The following is a 13675-nucleotide window of genomic DNA, read 5'->3' on the forward strand; positions in this document are numbered from 1 at the left end:
ATCTATACCTAGTCTATACCTAGTATTTAAAAAGAAAAACCACATTTGATTAGATGACATGTGTCAACACATTTGATTAGATGACACATGTCAAAAGCAAAACCACATTTGATAAATGACATGTGTCAACACATTTGATTAGATGACACGTGTCATCCATTCTTTCCTCCAACAATTTGCTTTTTTATTTTATTTTTTCTTTGTTGTTTGATATATTATACAACTCCAGTCACCTCTTTCACCCCATCTTCCTCATACAGTCTATTCATTCAACATTTTGCACTTCATCTTCCCGATTAACACTCGATATTAATACACTATTAATTTATGTATTCTTTCAACTTTCAAAATTTACCTCTATTTAAGTCATATATTCACTCTAAAATCACAACCTCGCAAAAATTAGAACTTAAAAAGATAGACTAAATAACCACTGTACAACCGTCCGTTCTTTGAACGAGGATCAAAAGCTAGTTGTATTCACAAGCTAGCTAGCTATATTTGAAATTGTATTTTTGTATCTATACAACTATTGAAATAAAAAAATAAAAAAATATATGCACAAGTTCCTTCAAAATGACGTCTTACAAGAAATAAGTCTCGTGAGGTAGAGGCGTAAAAATAACCCCTTTTTTCATAATCACCACCTTATAAATTCCGGTTTTTCAAAATTACCACTTTATAAAGTTTTATATTAAAATTACCACCTAAAATTTATCTCAACTTTCAAAATTACCACCACTTAACGAAACTGTTAAATCTTATGTTAAGTGGTGGCAATTTTAAAAGTTTAGACAAACTTAAGACGGTAACTTTAAAATTTTATTTCAAAATTACCACCTTAATTTTGTATCAACTTATAAAATTACCGCCACGTAACAGAAAAAAAAAAACTAAATATTTTACGTTAAGGGGTGATAAATTTAAAAGTTTAGACAAATTTAAGATGTAAAATTTTAAATAAAATTTTATAAGATGGTAAATTTTAAATATGGACTTTACACGGTGGTAATTTTTTTTTTGAGGGGAATACACGCTGGTAATTATGAAAAAGTCCTTACGTTTTTCACAATTTTTTTCATATTCCATTAACAATGAGCGATTTCCTTTAATATTCCATAAAGATCCAATAATTCCCAAATACGTTACTTTCTAACTTAATTCCCACTATACCGTCCACGTCAACAAGGGAGAAAGAAAAGTATTTTTTTTTTCCGGTTCAGCGTTGAACCGCCATCTGAAATGGCGGTTTTGTTTTAAAGCAAACCACTATCTCAGATGGCGGTTCAATGGTATAAACCGCTATCTGAGATAGCGGTTTCTTTTAAACCAAAACTTTATAAAACCGCGTGGTTTTATAAGCCGCTATTTCAGATAGCGGTTTACCTCTTTAAACCGCTGTTTCAGATAGCGGTTTATTGTAGATTTTATAAAAAACTAGATTACAGCCCGTGCACGCACGGATTTTGATAATTTTTTTCACAAAATATTTAACTGAATCAGCGCGTTTTCTATCAGGCGGCCTGACGGCCACGCGCCTGTCAGTCCGCTGACTCCCCCACGCGCGCGTGGGCTTCACGCGCCACATAAATACGAAACAGCGCGTTTTTTTCTCTCTCTTCCTCCTTCCTCCTTCCTCCTTCTTCCTTCCTTCTTCACAACAGCGACATCCTTTCTCAAACCCTAATCTAATTTCGCGAAATTATTTAGCTTGCTCCGCCGCAATCGCAGCCAACAACTTTCAGATCCGACATGGGCGACGGCGGCTATGAGCAATTTCAACCACCAATACCGATATTTCCGCCACAATCACCGCCGACAAATTTCAGATCAGACATGGCCGACGGCTTTCAACCACCACCACCATTATTTTCGCCACAATTTCAACAACCAACACAAATGTTTCAGCCACAATTTCAACCACCGAGTTTTCAACCTCGCCACCTTCAACATTCTCCTCGATTTTTAACACCACCGAATTTTCAACCTCGCCACCTTCAACATCCTCGATTTCTACCACCTCCGATTTTTCAACCTCGCGACCGTCATCCTCCTCCTCGTTTTCAACCTCCTGCGCGATTTGATAACCCTAACCAAAGAAACCTTCATCCTCCTCCTCGATTTCAACCTCCTGCCCGTTTTGATAACCATTATCAAAGCGATCTTCATCCTCCTTCTCGATTTCAACCTTCTGCGCAATTTGATAACCCTAATCAAAGGGCTTTTACAACATTGCAGCAAGTAACTACTGAAACAAGTTCTGGAACAAAGGAAAACACATCTGAAACAAGTTCTGCAACAATAGGAGAAACAACATCAGCTTATTTTTCAGGTTTTAAAATTAATTTAATGAATATAGTTAACTAATTGATTACTTGTCGTAACTAATTAGATTGTGCAATTAACTAAGCGGCTAAAAAACTAAACAAATTGGTTAACTAATTGCTTTGAAAGAATCACTAACTGGTAAAAATAGTTAACTAATTGGATAATAAACTAAATAATATATAAAGGAACTTAACTAATTAATATCAATACTAAACTATTTTTTTTTAAAGCTACTTTTCAAATTTCATTTTTCACTAAGTTAACCATTACCATCATTTAGGTAACCTTTTCCACCAAATAGTTAACTTTTTGAAGCAACTAGTTAACCTTTTCCACCAAATAGTTAACTTTTTGAAGCAATTAGTTAACTTTTATCATCAATTAACTTTTTGAAGCAACTAGTTAACCTTTTCCACCAAATAGTTAACTTTTTGAAGCAATTAGTTAACTTTTATCATCAATTAGTTAACTTTTATCATCAATTAGTTAACTTTTATCATCAATTAGTTAACTTGTACCATCAATTAGTTAAGTTGTTCCCTTAATTAGTTAACTTGTACCATCAATTAGTTAAGTTGTTCCCTTATTTAGTTAACTTTTATCATCAATTAGTTACCTTGTTCTCTCAATTAGTTCAATTGGTTAACTAATTTCCTGAATTATGTAACTAATTAGTTTCTTTTGTTAATTATTACTTTTGTTCATTTTACAGGTTCAAAAGATATTTGGAACGATTTAACAGAGGATGATATTAGAGGACCTTTGACTGGATATACTGGCACTGTAGATGAACTACATGAACTTTATGACAAACATTCAATACTTCTTGGATTTTCAATAAGAAAAAACACATTAAGGAGAGATAAAAAAACGGGAGAGATAAAGGAAAGACACTTTTGTTGTTCAAAGGAAGGAAAGAGAAAGGAAAACACAAAGAACACAAAGAAAGAAGAAGCAACTGTATCAAGTGAGAGCAAACAGAAAGAGCAGTCAAAGAACGCAAGGCAGCAAAACCTTACTAGAACAGGGTGCAACGCATCTATACGATTGAAGTTACAAAAGGATGGAAAGTTTATAGTCTTTCATCATGTTATAGAACAAAATCATGCCTTAACAAGAGAGTCACTGCAAAACTTTCAAAGGTACAAAACAAAATACAAGTAATTAGTTAACCATTAAAGAAATTTAGTTAGGCTTTGACATTAATTACTTAAGCGTTTAAATAATTTTGTTTTAATAATAAACTAGATAAAACAGTTACTTACCTTTTTCCATCAATTACTTAACTTTTTTCATAAATTAGTTAACCTTTTCCATGCATTAGTTAACTTTTCAAAACATTTAGTTAATGTTTTGCATCAATTAGTTTACTTTTTCAATCAATTAGTTACGTTTTTGCATGAATTAGGTAACTTTTATTTTAATAATATATTAGTTATTTACCTTTTACAACAAATAGTTAAATTTTTGCATATATTAGTTAACTTTTTGCATATATTAGTTAACTTTTTGCATATATTAGTTAACTTTTTACAACAATTAGTTAACGTTTTGCATCATTTCCAGATCACAAAGAAAAATTGATGAAGAAAAGGGAAAAGTAATTGAAGGACTCACACTATCAGGAATAACACCAGCAGATTCCTATAGATATATGTGTAATGAAGCTGGCGACGCAAGGGTCGTTGGACACACATTAGTTGACCACATAAATTTCACAAGTAGATTGAAAATGAAAAGACTAGAAGGAAAAGATGCACAAGCAGTTGTAAACATGTTAATTAAGAGAGGAGAAGAAGATCCAAACTTTTATTTTCGAGTAAAGGTGAACGAGGCAAACCAAGTAATAAGCATGTTTTGGAGGGATGGAATGATGCAAGAAGATTATGACATATATGGTGATGTCTGTGTCTTTGACACAACTTTCAGAACAAACAAATACAATTTAGTTTGTGCGCCATTTGTAGGTGTCAACAACCATTGGAGTAATGTGATGTTTGGTTGTGCTTTTATTGCTGATGAGAAGACACACACTTTTGTGTGGCTATTGGAAACATTTCTGGACTCTATGGGAGGCAAAGCACCTATAACTATCTTTACAGATCAAGATCAAGCAATGGCAAATGCTATTGAACAAGTAAGAGTGTATTAACTATTTGGGTTTTATAGTTAACTAATTGCTAAAAATTGTTAACTATTTGCTACTGGTCTTTAACTAATGAGTTGAAAAGTTTAACTAAATTGATATCCATTCATCAGTTACTTTTTCCATCAATTAGTTATCCTATTACATACATTAGTTAACTTTTTGAATCAATTAGTTAACTTTTGCAATGAATTAGATAAGTTTCTGCATGAACTAGTTAACTTTTGTTTTAATAATATATTAGTTACCTTTTTGCATAAATTAGTTAACTTTTTGCATGAATTAGTTAACTTTTTGCATCATTTTCAGATTCCTAACTAATACAGAATTCTGTTCTGACTTAACTATATAGTTTAAATTCTTAACTAATACATCATTCATCAAAAAAATTGCAGGTATTTCCTAATACAAGACATAGATTATGCTTATGGCACTTACAAAAGAATGCTGTGTCAAGATTTGGAGACTTAAAAGCTGACAATACATTCAAAGACACATTCAAGAAGTGCTTATATCGTTGTTACAATGAAGAAGAATTTGAAACCACTTGGTTTGACATGATTACTAAGTATAACCTTCAAGATCATGATTGGTTTACAAATCTCTATACAATAAAAGAAAAATGGTGTACAACTTTGAACAAAGATTTTTTCTCAGCTGGAATATTGTCTTCACAAAGGTAAATGCTTAAATAAAAGAAGTCCACTAATTTTTTTAATGCTATTCTAATTGCTCAGAATAATTCACTAATTGCTATAAATACTTCACTAATTACTATGAATACTTCACTAATTGCTTTGAATACTTCACAAAGTTTAACTAATTGTTTCATCTACTTAACTAATTCCTTTGCCTGCTTAACTAATTAATCAGAAAGATTAACTAATTAAACAAAATGTTTAACTAAATGTTTCACCTTCTTAACTAGTTCCTTTGTTTGCTTAACTAATTCCTGTACCTGCTTAAATAATTAAATAAAATGTTTAACTAATTCAATCTTGTTACACAGGAGTGAGAGCACTAACAATGCTATTGGATTTAAAGGGAACAAATCAACTTCACTAACAGAATTCTTTCACATTTTTGGAGCAACAGTGGATCGTTGGAGATATCAAGAAGATCAAAATGAATATGATTGTGGAAATGCTTTGCCTAAATCTGATTTTCCAATGGTCGGAATGATAAAACATGCGGCAAATGTTTACACACTTACATTGTTTAGAGATTTTGAAAAAGAATTCAAGTATGCAATGGGTTGCATCTCAAATGTCAACTACATCAATGGAAATTTCTTTGGTTACAAAGTGCAACATGAATCTTGGCCTGAACATACTGCCCATTATGTAGCATTTGATCCAACAACAAATTCCATTAAATGCACTTGTAGGAACTTCGAAGAATCAGGTTAGTTAATGCTCTTAACTAATTGTTTTTTTACATACACTATCAATTAGTGAACTTTTTCTAACAAATAGTGAACTTTTACTATCAATTAGTTAGCCTTTTCCATGAATTAGTTATACTATTAACGTACCTAGTTTTGTATTCACTTCAGTTAGTTTGTTGTACAATTAGTTAACTTTATTCATCAATTAGTTTACTTGTACCATCTACTAATTAATTTTTTCATCACTTAGTTAACTTTTTCTATCAATTAGTGAACTTTTTCTATCTATTAGTTAGCCTTTTTCATGAATTAGTTATACTATTAAGGTACCTAGTTTTGTATTCACTTCAGTTAGTTTGTTGTACAATTAGTTAACTTTATTCATCAATTAGTTAACTTTTTCTAACAATTAGTGAACTTTTACTATCAATTAGTTAACTTTTTTCATCAATTAGTTAATATTTGGATGTCACAATATGCAGGATGGCTATGTTTCCATGCAATACGAGTTCTACATATACATTCTATTGTCAACATTCCAGAGCAATACATTTCAAAAAGGTGTACAAAGTTTGCAAAAAGTGAAGTATGGAAGAGAATGGAACATAGAGAAGATAATGGAACAGAAAAGAGAAAAATTACTCCATGGCGTTATGAGATGGCAAGAAATTTGTACAACTTGGTTATTAAATGTCAAGGGAGTGATGCAGCTAAAAAGGTTTTTAATAACTATTATTTAACTAATACATAACAATAAATACTAAATACTTCAAGAGTCTAACTAGTTTGCTTTAAATCTTAACTAATAGGTGCTTAAAGAGGCTTATGCTCATGCTAACGAAAGCATAAATAAGGTTCTAGAAAAAGAAAAAGCAGCACAAAAGGAGGCAGCACAAAAGGCACAAGACGATGTTGAAGCACAACAAACCACAATCAACATAGCACCGTCTACATCATCATCATCATCATCAAATGCACCACAAATAATAGTTGAAAATCCACCACTAGTGAAGACAAAAGGAAGAAGTAAAAGAAAAAAAGGATTCTTTGAGATAAGGACATCGTCAACAGCACCTACAGAATTTGGAACTTTTACACCAAAAGAACAACTTTTTTAGTGACATTGGATTAAATTTAGTGTTTATCAAATTAGTTAACTTGTACCAGCAATTAGTTAACTTGTTCCCTCAATTAGTTAACTTCTTCCCTCAATTATTTAATATTGTTAACCTTACAATACATTAGTTAACGTTTTCCATCAATTAGTTAACTTTTTTCAGCAATTAATTAGTTTACCTTTTGCATCCATTAAGATTTTAACAATAATTAGTTAACTTTTTCCATCTATTAGTTAACTTGTCCCATCAATTAGTTATCTTTTTCATCAATTACTTATTGTTTTAACTTTTTAACAACTTTTTCTATCAAGTAGTTAATCAATTTAGGTAACTTTTTACTGCAATTAGTTAACTTTTTACTACAATTAGTTAACTTTTTACAGCAATTAGTTAACTTTTTATAGCAATTAGTTAACTTCTTCCCTCAATTATTTAATATTGTTAACCTTACAATGCATTAGTTAACCTTTTCCATCAATTAGTTAACTTTTTTCAGCAATTAGTTAACTTTTTCTATCAATTAGTTAACTTTTTCCATCAATTAGTTACCTTTCTATAAAAATTATTTAACTTGTTCCCTCAATTAGTTAACTTTTTTCATCAATTAGTTAACATGTTCCCTCAATTAGTTAACTAATTGATTTCATTTTCAAAAGTCAAGTTACTGTAATTATTGTTGACGTCATAATATGCAGGATGACTATGTTTAACTAATATTGTTAACCTAAAATTAGTTAACTTTTTGCATCAATTAGTTGAACTTACCACTCTTTAGTTAACCTTTACCATCAATTAGTTAACCTTTTCCACCAAATAGTTAACTTTTTGCAACAATTAGTTAACTATTTTCATTAATAAGTTTTAACTAATTGAATTTGATATTTCACTAATTGAATTTAATGCTTAATAATATATTGAATTAGATTGACTGACTTATGAAATATACCAAGTAAATAATTCAAAATAAGCTCCCTCAATTAGTTAACGTTTTCCCTCAAATAGTTACCTTTTTGTAAAAATTAGTTAACTTTTATCATCAATTAGTTACCTTTTTCTAAAAATTAGTTAACTTTTATCATCAATAAGTTAACTTGTACCATCTATTAATTAACTTGTTCCCTCAATTAGTTAACGTTTTCATCAATTAGTTAAATTTTTCCATCAATTAGTTAACTTGTTCCCTCGATTAGTTTATAGTATTATTAGTTAACTTTTGCTACCAATTAGTTAACTTTTTCTATCAATTAGTGAATTTTTTCTATCAATTAGTTAGCCTTTTCCATGAATTAGTTATTCTATTAAGGTACCTAGTTTTGTATTCACTTCAGTTAGTTTGTTGTACGATTAGTTTACTTTTTCTATCAATTAGTGAACTTTTTCTATGAATTAGTTAGCCTTTTCCATGAATTAGTTATTCTATTAAGGTACCTAGTTTTGTATTCACTTCAGTTAGTTTGTTGTACAATTAGTTAACTTTTTTCATCAATTAGTGAACTTGTACCATCAATTAGTTAACTTGTTCCCTTAATAAGTTAACAAATTGATTTTATTTTCAAAAGTTTAACTAATATTGTTAACCTAAAAGTAGTCAACTTTTTGCATCAATTAGTTAACCTTTACAATCTATAAGTTAACCTTTTCCATCAATTAGTTAACTTTTTGCATCAATTAGTTAACTAATTGAATTTGTTATTTAACTAATTGAATTTAATACTTATGAAATATATCAAGTAAATAATTCAAAATAAGCTCCTACTAAATATATATATACCAAAAGAGCTACTTGCCCAAAATATTCAAAGATTAAATTTCTGTTTTAAAGCACCTATTCTCAAAATATATCAACCAAACAAAGCAGTTAATAAAAATATTCACATATAAATTGTTTACTAAATAACAACTAAAAACAACCTGATAGATAAGTTTACTGATTAACTGGAAGGTGGCTTATGATGAACAACTTTTGCTCTCTTTTGTTTCAGTGCAACAGTAGCTTTGTTTTGATCCATATCAGAGAATGGCACTGCTTCTACTGTTGGCACTGCTTCAGCTGCTACCACTGGTTCGTTGTTCTTGGCAATTCGCCTTGATGACTTGTATGTTCTCAAAGGAGCATTGTCATTTCCTTCTGGCTTCTCTTGGGCTGCTGCTTTTCTTTTTGCAATTGTTTCTAACCTTTTCCTTGTAGTTTCAGCCTTTTTTAAATCAGCCTGCTGTTTCAACTTTGCAGCCTCTTCTTCTTCTAGCTTCTTCTTTGCTTCTGCTTCTTTTTTCTGTCTTTCTTCTTCTACTTCTTTCTTTTTCTTTCGGCGATCACGAACAGCATGGGAAATACCAACTTTAATCATGTTGAATGATTCCATTTCCTCCAGCACATCAGCCCGAATTTCATTCATATCAGAAAGGACTAAGGTTGAACAAATCTTAGCCCGTAACATTGTCCTTGTACCGCGCTGAAATAAAAACATAATATATAAGATAATGTATGTGTACTAAATACTGATTGTATGAAACAAAAAATAGGTTTATTAATAGATTAAAAAAGTTAACTAGTTGCTGTAAAAAGTTCACTAATAAATTTAAAAGTTAACTAATTGCTGTTAAAAGTTAACTAATTGCTATTAAAAGTTAACTAATTGCAGTAAAAAGTTAACTAATTGTTGTAAAAAGTTAACTAATTGCTGTAAAAAGTTTACTAATTGCTGTAAAAAGTTAACTAATTGTTATAAAAAGTTAACTAATGGCTGTAAAAAGTTAACTTATTGCAGTAAAAAGTTAACTAATTGCTGTTAAAAGTTAACTAATTGCAGTAAAAAGTTAACTAATTGTTGTAAAAAGTTAACTAATTGTTGTAAAAAGTTAACTAATTGCTATAAAAAGTTAACTAATTGTAGTAAAAAGTTAACTAATTGCAGTAAAAAGTTACCTAAATTGATTAACTACTTGATAGAAAAAGTTGTTAAAAAGTTAAAACAATAACTAATTGATGAAAAAGATAACTAATTGATGGGACAAGTTAACTAATAGATGGAAAAAGTTAACTAATTATTGTTAAAAGCTTAATGGATGCAAAAGGTAAACTAATTAATGTAAAAAGTAAACTAACTGAAAAAAGGTTAACTATTTGAAGTAATAAGTTAACTAATTGAAGAAAAATGTTACCTAATTCATGAAATACTTAATTTGAAACTATTGAAACTAGAAAAGATAAACTAATTGCTTGAAAATCTTAACTAAAGTAGACTTACATAGGAAAGGTCCATGGGAATATTTTTGCCATTAGAGTACTGCATTGCTGTCATCAAAAAAATTCCGCAATCTATATGATCAGGGTTATCTGATCTCCCAGCAAAGTCCAGAATTGACATTTCAAAATTTAAGCAATCAGCAGCAGCCGCATGGCCAATCTCTAGCAGAAACTGTGCAAATGCTTCAATAAGCAATGACACCATTGCCATATAATCATCATGAATCTTCTTATTCCAAATTATGTTGTCAACATAGACAAGACTTCTCTGATTTATGTTGACAATCAACAGAGAGTGGTGTTCTTGGTAAATAATGGGAAAGAAAAACTGCAAATGAATCAAGGGAAAAAAGTAAGAAAAATCAAACTAAAATATATAAAAACTTAACTATTTAATATCACAAATTAACTATTACATATAAAGGCATAACTACCAAAATACCAACTTACCATTCCCACATTTTTCAGATTGAATCTGTGGTCATTGATTTGCACCCAATATTTCCAATTATTGATAAGTTCATCAATAATTTGATTTAGAGATTCAGCTGACTTCGTCTTAAGAGAACCTTCAAGCTTCCTCTGGCATAAGCAAAAAACCAAATTTAATTAGAAAACAGTATAAACAAATTAACTGAACTGAATACAAAACTAGGTACTTTCATGTGTAACTAATTGATGGAAAAGGATAACTAATTCATGGAAAAAGTTAACTAGTTGATAGAAATAGTTAACTATTTGATTGCAAAAGTTAACTAATTGATAGCAAAAGTTAACTAATTGATAGAAAAAGTTAACTAATTGTACAACAAACTAACTGAAGTAAATACGAAACTAGGTACCTTAATAGTATAACTAATTCATGGAAAAGGCTAACTAATTGATTGAAAAAGTTCACTAATTGATAAAAAAAGTTAACTAATTGATAGAAAAGGTTAACTAATTGATAGAAAAAGTTTACTCAATGTACAACAAACTACCTGAAATGAATACAAACCTAGGTACCTTAATAGAATAACTAATTCATGGGAAACTAATTGATAGAAAAAGTTCACTAATTGATAGAAAAAGTTAACTAATTGATAGAAAAAGTTCACTAATTGATAGAAAAAGTTCACTAATTGATAGAAAAAGTTAACTAATTGATAGCAAAAATTAACTAATAATACCACAAACTAATTGAAATGAATACAAAACTAGTTACTTTACAGTGTAGGTAATTGATGAAAAAACTTAACTAATTGTTTGAAAAGGTTAACTAATTGTCAGAACAAGTTAACTAAATGATTTAAAAAGTTAAAAAGTTAACTACTTAATGGAAAATGCTAACTAATTGATGTAAAAAAATAAGTAACTCATTATTTAAACGATACAACATAAAAAAGTAAAGGACATTAATAAAAAAAATTACGTAAAATAGAAACTAACTGTGTACTCAACACCAAAATAGAAATTGTTTTGTTCTTTATTCAACATGAACTGATTTTTGTTCAAGAGAATAGACCAAATCTCAACAATGTTGGATAAGATATATTCCTCAGGAATCAAACATTGCATTTCCTCCCTATTTATTTTGTGGAGCATCCCAAAAATAAAAACATCAGCCCTGTTACACAAAAATTAAAACAAATAAATAAGGAAAATATTAAATTATGTAAAAATCTCAACTAAATGACATATATAGTTAACTAATTCATCTCACAAGATAACTAATTGTTAACTTACCGTTGATCAAGTGCCTCATCATCCAAGAAACAGAAGTCAATTACTTCTTTTTCCAGTCTCCTCAGACGACCGAGGGTCTTCGGAAATCTCTCCATTAACTCAGATAAGCAGAAGACTTCTTCTGTAGCAGAACCAATGAGAAGACTGCTATAGAAACTCCTAGCTTCTCGTTCAGGTTCAGCATCTTGGGGAGCAACATTTCCAGAACCTTCAACATTTTTCTCAATTGGCCCTTTATCACCAGGTCCATTATCACCAGAACCCTTGTCAGCAGCACCAACATTCTCCTGAATTGGCCCCTTGTCAGCAGCACCATCAACAGCTTGAGAAGGAGCATTATCATCAACAACATTATTTTCATTTCTCAAGTGTTCAGCATAGGCAACAATTGAGTCAATTATCTCCAAAAACACAGGATCACTGTATCCTGGACTGTCTGATAATTCTTGTCGCCGACTCTTTAACAAATTTATACGGTCCTTATGGAAACTGGACACAACATATAAATCGCGACAATATATTCTCATTACCAATTGCAACTCCTTCACACAAAAAAAAGAAAAATATTAAGAAAAGAAAACAACAGCAAAATAATTAACTAATTGAATTATCTAAACAATTATATAATTCATGGAAAAAGATAACTATTTGATGGAATACATTAACTAATTGCTGTATAAAGTTAACTAATTAAAGGAAAAGGTTAACTATTCGATGAAATAACTTAACTAATTGATGGAATGATGAAACCATTGGAAAAATTCATTAAAAAATAAGTTCACTTATAGAGAAAAATAGTTAACTAATTGATGAAATAAGATAACTAATTGCTGAAATAGGTTAACTAATTAATAAAACAAGTAACACTTGGTTAACTACTTAATGGAAAAAGTTGACTAATTGCTGTAAAAACTTAACTAATTTAAGCAAAAGGTTAACTATTGTGAGATAGGTTAACTAATTGAATAAAAAGGTTTACTAATTCATAAAAAAGATAACTAATTGATGAAATACATTAACTAATTGTTGTATAACGTTAACTAATTAAAGGAAAGGGTTAACTATTTGATGAAATAACTTAACTAATTGATGGAATGATGCAAGATTGGAAAAATTCATTAAAAAATAAGTTAACTAATTGATGAAATAAGATAACTAATTGCTGAAATAGGTTAACTAATTCATAAAACAAGTAACACTTGGTTAACTAATTAATGGAAAAAGTTGACTAATTGCTGTAAAAGGTTAACTAATTTAAGCAAAAGGTTAACTATTGTAATAGGTTAACTAATTGAATAAAAAGGTTTACTAATTCATAAAAAAGGTTAACTAATTGATGGTACAAGTTAACTAATTGAATAAAAAGGTTTACTAATTCATAAAAATGTTAACTAATTGATGGTACAGGTTAACTAATTGAATAAAAAGGTTTACTAATTCATAACAAAAGTTAACTAATTGACAAAATAGGTTAACTATTAAAAAGATTCATTAAATATGAACAAAAATAAATATGAACATTATCATGACTTACATCATCGCAGGTAGCTTGAATTTCAGCATCTGTTTGAGCACTTTCCGGAATTTGAAACTCAATAATCACTACAAAAAAACGCGGCACATTGTGACGCTTTTTGGGACAAATTGTGACGCTCTACAGTGTCGCTATTTCACATAGCGACGCTTTGGGAGAGGGTCGCTATTTTCATTGCCGCTATTTACCG

General features: G+C 29.7%; 1 protein-coding gene across 1 annotated transcript; it reads left to right on the top strand.

Annotated features, from left to right (window-relative positions):
• Positions 1–1752: 1752 nt before the first annotated feature.
• LOC130467410 (protein FAR1-RELATED SEQUENCE 5-like) lies at positions 1753–6979 on the top strand. The gene is made up of 7 exons (XM_056835913.1): positions 1753–2332; positions 3041–3470; positions 3895–4465; positions 4870–5153; positions 5484–5878; positions 6344–6579; positions 6671–6979. The coding sequence occupies exons 1-7, from the start codon at positions 1753–1755 to the stop codon at positions 6977–6979; spliced, it is 2805 nt and encodes a 934-aa protein (XP_056691891.1).
• The last annotated feature ends 6696 nt before the right edge of the window (positions 6980–13675 follow it).

This window comes from Spinacia oleracea, chromosome 2 (assembly GCF_020520425.1).
Source record: "Spinacia oleracea cultivar Varoflay chromosome 2, BTI_SOV_V1, whole genome shotgun sequence".
NCBI lineage: Eukaryota > Viridiplantae > Streptophyta > Magnoliopsida > Caryophyllales > Amaranthaceae > Spinacia > Spinacia oleracea.

What these genes read in the sequence shown, in the direction of transcription:
- LOC130467410 (XM_056835913.1), top strand. Translation starts at nt 1,753, where the DNA reads ATGGGCGACGGCGGCTATGAGCAATTTCAACCACCAATACCGATATTT. An exon ending in AACATCAGCTTATTTTTCAG is followed by an intron (nt 2,333 to 3,040) that starts GTTTTAAAATTA and finishes TTCATTTTACAG; the next exon opens with GTTCAAAAGATATTTGGAAC. An exon ending in TAGGAACTTCGAAGAATCAG is followed by an intron (nt 5,879 to 6,343) that starts GTTAGTTAATGC and finishes CACAATATGCAG; the next exon opens with GATGGCTATGTTTCCATGCA.